At 45.9% G+C, this 8,023-nt stretch overlaps 1 protein-coding gene across 2 annotated transcripts in view; it reads right to left on the minus strand.

Moving 5' to 3' along the window:
* Positions 1–2,723, minus strand: part of ABTB2 (ankyrin repeat and BTB domain containing 2) — a 192,796-nt gene extending 190,073 nt beyond the window's left edge. Inside the window, exons 1-2 of one of the 2 annotated variants that reach the window (XM_043548297.1) lie at positions 2,592–2,723; positions 691–2,195 (exon numbers count right to left, since the gene is read on the minus strand). In XM_043548297.1, the coding sequence (XP_043404232.1) occupies positions 691–1,570 (880 nt within the window). In that variant the 5' untranslated portion in view covers positions 1,571–2,195; positions 2,592–2,723. Of the gene's footprint in view, positions 1–690 lie in introns of both variants that reach the window. The other variant, XM_007067964.4, reaches the window with a different exon arrangement.
* Between the last annotated feature and the right edge of the window lie 5,300 nt (positions 2,724–8,023).

Below are 8,023 nucleotides of genomic sequence, written 5' to 3' on the forward strand. Positions count from 1 at the left end.
TATGTTATTCTAATCCTCAATTTGGTGAGGTGAGTGAAAATTGGTATAATTTACATATCATGCACTATAACCTTTATCCCAACAGATCTTAAATAATTGCTGTTGTTTGCTCAGAAGTTATTTGACTGTATATATGTACAGTTATTTTTGAAAAACTAACCTCATAGTTGTTTTCCTTCTATAGGCTGTATCTGAGAAAAAACATGCTTAAGATCAAAAAGTTTGCCCCACAAAGCTCTCAATATCATCCTTTATATGATACTGGCAAGCTCTTCAGAGAAAAGTATGAGGGTGTTTTTTTTTTAAATCAGAATAAAGTTCAGAAAGTTTGTTAATGCAACTTTCCCTTATCAACACTTGAGATACACACACACTCATTCTCTCTTAGTAATGCTAATAAGCTCAGAGTACAACTGGTGGGAAGTTAATGGCAGTCTCAAATGCCTTTATTTTTGTTAATAACAAACGGCCTGTTTTTCCACTGCTGTTGCACCGTGTGTAGTAATTTACACCTGTGCACAGTGATTGCAATATCCTCACATTCTGATTTGGTAGTGTTTTGGATCTACTTTTTACATGTGCAAATTACTACACCAGGTGCAAAGCAGCCGAAAATCAGGCCCATGTCTATCACAGTACTATCTGCATAACAACAATCTTTATGTTAACAGTTGCATAACTTGGACTTACCATTAGCATTTTTCCCACAGATGAGATGTTCGTAAGGCTGCAGTACTCCCCAAAGCTCAGCATCATTGTTGATGACCATCTCAAGGATTTCAGAGGAGATCTCCCCCGCTCCTCCTCCTCCTCCTCCTCCATCTGGGCTCTGACTCGCTAGAACCCTGCCTTTGATTTCTTCCACCAGATTTTCCATACAAGACGTCAAAGAGATAGCTGCATACTCATGAATCCTTACCGAGATCCTAGTGTCCACCATCCACCTGAAAAACCTCCCCACTGAGAAGGTGAGGCCACATCGGGAGGACTTGCCTTTCCTCAATCCATCTCCTGCACTCATACTGTACAGGGAAAGAGCCTTGACAGTAGCCAGGACACAGCTTTCTGACAACGACCAGCTCTGGATGAGCTTGATGGCACTTTGGACCTCAAATCTAGTACATTTGGAATGCATCACACTCAGACGTTGGGCCTCCCTGGAGACCCTGATCAGGGCTCTCCTAAGTAGCTGAGAGAGTCTCCTGACAGCTTCCTGAGAAAAGTTTCTGGTATTTCCTTCCCCCTTTCCTTTTCTGAGTATTTTCCCAATGTCTTCATCAGTCCAAGGGAATTCCTCTAGATCTGGCAGTTTAGGACACTTGGAAAAGATGTCTGCAACTTCGGGGTCTTCTGGCAGAACAGTGTTCACTGTATCCCAGCTGTTATTCCTACTATTCATGGAGCCTGAATAGTACCACCAGTTGCCTCTGTGCTGAGATGATGTGAAGGCTTGGGAGTTGGACTTAGAAGAAGAGAGACTAAGAGATCTGCAGGAATCCCCTGCCCCATAACCAGAGTCCAAGGTTAAATCCTCCAGGGTCTTCAGAGTAGAGCTGTATATCCCAGCCATAGGAAAGAATTGTGATCCAGCCCCTCAGAGGCACAAAAAGGTGAAGATGAAACTAGATCCTTGCTGCTGTTAGTGGACCAGAGAGGCTGGCACCACAAAGAGAACGGCTGGGCAGCTTATAACATTGCGGAGGAGAATCAAGTTCACACTTCAGCTTCAGAGGCTCCTTCAGGCTCTGCTGGGTGCCAGCTGTCTCCATTCCACAGGCAGGCTGAGATCATTCATTTTCCGTCTGGAGCAAGGACGGAAAGTACGGGGAGGGAGTGGGGAGTGTCAGTATCAAACAGTCCCCAATGTGCCAAAGGAGTCTCCTCCTAGGGCAGGTCACTTCAGAGCCCCAAGACAAGGCCAACCCCACCTCTCCGGTCAGCCGGGTGGTTCTGAAGGCAGCGGCGTGCTGAGCAGGCAGGGAGAGGACGGATCCAGAAGACAAGCCTAGAGAATCCTTCCCCAAACAGCTACCCAGAGCAAAGCTCCAGCCCAGCAAGGGAGGGTGGTAGCAGGAGAGCCCAAGAGCAGCCCGGGGAGCTGCAGACTCTGCTCCAGCCGGCACTCCGGACACTTGCGGAAGCTTTGAGCGAACTCCTCTGTGGGGCACCCCGTGTGCAGACGGCATGCAAATAACCTGCGGGGGAAAACACCAATCAGCGGCTCCGGAGGGGGCTGAGGCAGCCCGTGAAAGCCGAGCTGGGCGGCTCGTATGTAAATCGGAGGCAGGAAGAGGGTTGGCTGGGAAGAGAAAGGCGGGCGGGGGAAGCACGGAATGGGAACTCCGGATTTCCAAACTCAACGCGTTTGTGTCAATTTGCAAAACCCCGCGCGGAGTAGCCGCCTTTGGGCGACCCCCGCCGCCCTTTGCGCGCCGGCGAGGCGAACGGAGGGACTGGTTCCCCGCCCAGGGGCTCTCCGCGTGCAGCCGGGGGCTCTGCGTGCACAGACCGGTGTGCGGGACCCGCATGAACGAGTCGGGAGGCTTGCAATGAAGCGGGTGCGGGGAGTGGATGTAGGACAACTCGATCACCTGTGCGCCATGAAGATGCCTCTCGCTCCCCCCCAGCCATCCCGAGTGCTCTCTGCCTGCAGGAGACCATCGGAAACAGGCGCGCCGGGGGCGGGAGGTTCGCTCTGATTTTCACTGGGGATTTCTTTTTCTTCCGCTGCTGGGCAATGAAAACTGTCCAAAGTGAAGATCCCAGCTTCTGAATGAAAGACCAAACACGTGTCCCTGAAAGCAGTGATTGGGCTGGTCTCTCATTTTATTCAGACGCATAATTTATACACAGAGCTGTACGGACAGGCGGTTCATCTACCTGTCTCCTTTCCAGGCGGAGAAAATGAATAGGTGGATTGTAAGCGTGTACCATGTAGCCACGGTGCCGGCTCCTGAAAGAGGGCTTTGTATAACAGTCTACACCGTTCTGACCTTGAACCATGTCTCGTTTGTTTCTTTCCCTCACTCCAAAGTAATGGTCTTATTTCCCTCTCTAGTTTTATATATGTTATTGTTGCACTTATTATTTGCTTGGTGCAACAGCGCCGTTTTCCGGTAAGAAAGTCAATTCAGACCAGCTTCCTTATTTACCAGCGTTCAGGGCTTTAATTTTTAAAAGGTACTATCCGGTTGAAAAGAATATATTTAAAAAGCAACTGTTTTTGTCTCTGCCAAGAAGTTCTTACATTCTTAAAACTGAAAGACGTATATATCTGTTTTATTTTCTAATTTACTTCTCATTGTATATACTGGCTTTTTGCAAAGTAAACAAACCCAAACCCATCATGCCAGCCAAAAACTACAATACATGTCTATGTCTAGACTGTAAAAAACTTCAAGAAAAACATCTATCTTTTGCGTACAGTACAGCATTGATAACATTAGCACTAAACAACAGAGATGAGTGAATGAAAATAAGCTAGTCTGTTTTATATCTGTAGATAATTAGTTTCTTGTCATTAGTCCTTATGCACTAGCAACAGTTACAATTATTTATGTGTTATTGCTTATTTGTTTTAAAAGTGCTGTTTCTAAGTCACTTTTGTTTAGTTTCATGGAAACATTTCTATTGCTCTTACTCTCTCAAACACACAACTCTTTACTTCAGATTTGTAAATTTCACAAGACCTCTGTAGCCACTTCTTTCTCTCCAGATTTATATTTGGTATTTAAAACTTCCTACCACAGGTTTTAATTTTCAGTTACTTTAGTCATTAGCTTAAACAATTAGCTATATTTTGCTGCATGAAAATCAGTCCAAACAAGCCAGCAGTTCTGCATATCTTCAGTAGATGGCACCCTTTATCACTCTCTGAATATCACACATCATTCAGGAGGAGTTATTTAAGTTAAGGGCCTATGTTGGCACAAGAACAACTGGACATAAGCTGCTTGTCAACAAGTTCAGGCTTGAAATTAGGTGAAGGTTTCTAACCATCAGAGGAGTGAAGTTCTGGAACAGCCTCCCATTTGGAACAGTAGGGGCCAAAAACCTAGTTGGTTTCAAGTTCATGGAGGGGATGGTATGATGATTGCCTACAATGGCATGTGGCCCATCTGCGACTGCTAGTAGCAAATATGTCCTGGAGATGGGACACTAGATGGGGAGGGCTTTGAGTGAATTCTTTCCCAATTGTCTGGTTGGTGGGTTACGTTGTCATGCTCAGGGTCTAATTACCATATTTGGGATCAGGAAGGAATTTCCCCCCAGATCAGATTGGCAGAAACCCTGGTGGGTTTTCACCTTCCTCAGCATCAGCACAGGGCACTTGCACGGGTCACTGTTGCAAATGGTGAATTCTCTGTAACTTGAAGACTTTAAATCATGATTTGAGAGCTTCAGTAACTCAGCCAGAGGTTATGGGTTTATTACAGGAGTGGGAGGGTGAGGTTCTGCGGCCTTTGACATGCAGGAGGTCAGGGTAGATTATCATGATGGTCCCTTCTGGCCTTAAAGTCTATGAGTCTATTTACAGTGTTAAAGTAGCAACTTTCCTTTTTTCGTATTTCAGCACACTTGTTTTCAGAGGCGACACATAAGGCAGCGGGGGGCTCATGTTCTCCCCCCTGCCCCGGTTGAGAGCGGTGTGCTCTAGGTGGAGCTTTGAAGTACAGCACAGCATTACTGTGGAATGTGAGTTCTGCAGAGGAGAAAGAAAAGGAGTACTTGTGGCACCTTAGAGACTAACCAATTTATTTGAGCGTAAGCTTTCTGCTCAAATAAATTGGTTAGTCTCTAAGGTGCCACAAGTACTCCTTTTCTTTTTGCAAATACAGACTAACACGGCTGTTACTCTGAAACCTGCAGAGGAGAGGTGCCCCTGGGGCAGGGAGTCTGTATTTTGTTTACAGACAGAGGCAGGGTGATTAGGATAAGAATGGGCTAGTAAATAAATTAAGGATCTGGATGTTTAGATGAGCCTGCAAAACAGGAATCCCTCTGCAGGGGGCGGGGGTTATTGAAAAGAGAATACAGGGGACTCAAAAGAAATACAGCTAAGCCCTCTTAGCCAAGGTTACATTCAGAAAAGAGGGAGATTTGGGGGTGGGAGGTAGGTGAAAAGGAGCCAAAACCCAGGGAAGAGATAGCAGTGATATAGAGAGGTTCCCACACTACCTGTGATACTTATGTGGCCCCATCACCATAGTATCTGAGTGCCTCACAATGTCTAACCTATTTCTCCTCGCAGCCCCTCCGTGAGGTAGAACAGTGCTGTTATCCCCATTGTAGAGATGGGGCATTGAGGCACTCATTGACTAAAGGCCAGATATTCAAAGGTATGGGATTTTCAAAAGTGCCAAGAAGGTTAGGTGCTTTTTGACCCAACTAGATGCCTAGTTGTATGTTTGTGTGCCTAAAAGGCTTTGAATCTCTGTTCCTAAGGCACTGGCCTGAGGTCATATAAGCAGTCCATGGGGGGAGTAGGACCCAGGTCTCTCAGGGCTAGCTCCCTATCCACTGAACCAGCCTCTCTCTCTGCTGCAAAAAAAGAGGACTCTGATAGATGGCAGCAAAACCAAGGCGGCCAGTTTTCTGAGACTCCAGGAAATAGTCCCAAGGCAGTTAGGAAGGGTGTCATGGTTGATAGCATGAAAAGCAGCACAAAGGTCAGAAAGGATGAAGAAAGAGAATGAGAGTCAGCTAGAGGAGATCACTTAACCCCCAAGAGATGGCAGGTTCTGCTCCATGCTGGGACGTAGAGCAATGGCTGCTGTGCAATTTTACATTTTAACTGAAAACCATTGTGTTTTGTCATTTTTTGTTTTGAGTTTGAGAAAAGGTCATATAAGTATCAGATGTATTTATGCTTCAAATTCTTAGGGTTTCAGCTGTATCCAGGCCAATTCCAGAACAAAGAACAGAAATTGCATCCACAGAGTCCATAAAGAAAAGGAGTACTTGTGGCACCTTAGAGACTAACCAATTTATTTGAGCATAAGCTTTCGTGAGCTACAGCTCACTTCATCGGATGCATAAAGTTGACAATAATTGTCATGATTTGTATTATGCACTGGCCACCATCTATGTGCTCAGCACTGTTCTGAATATGCCAGAAAATGTAGTCCCTGAGCCAATGTGTAGCCCTGGATAAGATGGCTCAGATATTTAAGTATGAAGTGTATAGTTATTGAGCACGTTAATATCTGTGAGGGAAGGTGCTAATGGCAACAGAAGTTTTACCTGTTTAAGGACTGGAAGATTTGAACCTACAACTTCCTTTCAGGAGGAAGAGCTGCCCAGAGCTCCTGTGCCTATTTGTTTTCCTTTCCTGCCTGCAATGGCCCTGATATACTTCAGAAGTCTCAGGTTTTTTCTCAACTTTAAAATGTGGGATTTTCTTGGTGTTGGGTTTTAAATACTCTCCCGTGAGAACTGCAACTCAGTCACTCTAGTGTTGTGTTTAAGAGCCTTCTGGAAAGTAACTAGCCTTTAAACAGAAGTGTAAGCAGCGTTGCCAACTCTAATGATTTTGTCATGAGTCTCATGATAATTGTTTTCCTTAAAGCCCTGGCTCCTGGAGTCCAGTGGATATGTGATGATTTCAGCCTTTGTTCGTAAAGAAAAAGTAAGTTTCTAGTGCTCATGGCTTGTAGAGAAAGCTTGAAACTGTGATCCCAATGCATCCTAAAGGCTCAAAAAGCAAAAGGCAAATAAAAAGAAATCCAGATCTATTATTTTTACATAATCTCATGATTTTAAAGCCAATCTCATGATTTTTGGTGAGCCTGATTCATGATTTTTGAACATTTAGGGTTGGCAATACTGTGAAAGTGGCTTGAAAGTGTCAGTTTCACTCCTGTTTAAAGTCAGTTTCTAGTCTATTATTTGTAGTGGGGTACACCCCTAGAGCCCTAGCCAGGTGCAATATAAACTCATGGGGCCTTGACCTAGTAGGATGTTTCCAAAAGGTAAATGATCTATTCCAAGCTTGGTGAACTTCAAAAAAGTGATAGAGTAATCTAGACTTTTCTACATTTGTTTCAATTGTTGTCTTCAAGAGTTAGTAACAAAGTAAGAATACATATTAAAATTTTAAACTTAACCAGTGTCACTTAAGTGACTTGACACAAGATGTCAGAACATGTTAGTATTAGAGCTGAGTTGGTGTAATATTTATATAGGAATTAGATACAGTGCTCCTGTCAGTTAATTTCTAAGTTATATCTGGGGGGGGAACCCTCTGGAGTTTTCAGGTACCTAAGTAGCCCCTGGAATCACAGTTAGTTGCCCCCCCCCCACACCAAAATCTGAAATGGTGCCCCTGGCATTGGTGGGGGCATGCGGGGTTAAGTCCCCCTGCCCAAATTTCTGTGGGGATCGAGTTGCCTTGCAGGGCTTGCTCTGCCCAGCCTGCTCATGGGGGAGGGAGGCTCTGCTAGGTTTGCCACCCATCTAGGTTTTACACAGACAATCCGTTTTTTGACTTCTAGGTCCAGGTGCCATTTAGGGTTGCCAGGTGCCCAGTTTTTTACTGGACTTTCCAGTCAAAAATGGGAACTGGCAGTCGGTCACATGTAATGACCAGACATCCAAAATCCAGTTACTGCAGGGCGGAGGGAGGCACCAGTCATTAATCTGCACCAGCCCCTGCTCAGCTGGGACCACCTCCTACCTGCAGATAGCTCCTTGTCAGGCTACAGCAGCTCCCATCCAAACTCTGGAGCAGAGGGAGCTCAGCTCGGGAGCGGAGGAAGGTGGAGGTGATCCAGCCAGCGATGGTGGGAAAGGGAGAGAAAAGTGAGTGGTGGAGGCGGAGCCTTGGGGGAAGAGGTGGAGAAGGGGTGGGGTCTAAAGGGAAGAGGTGGGGCAGGGGCAGGACCTCGGGGGTCTGATTACCAGCAGTTAGAAAGGTGGCAACCCTAGGCTCTGCCTTTCTCCTGCTGCGCCCTCTTCCCCCACTGGCATTTCCAGCTCACTCAGCCCCTCCCCTGCAGCAACCAGGTGCAGGCAGGGAACTGAG

The sequence above is a fragment of the Chelonia mydas genome, chromosome 6 (genome assembly GCF_015237465.2).
Source record: "Chelonia mydas isolate rCheMyd1 chromosome 6, rCheMyd1.pri.v2, whole genome shotgun sequence".
In the NCBI taxonomy this organism is placed as follows: domain Eukaryota; kingdom Metazoa; phylum Chordata; order Testudines; family Cheloniidae; genus Chelonia; species Chelonia mydas.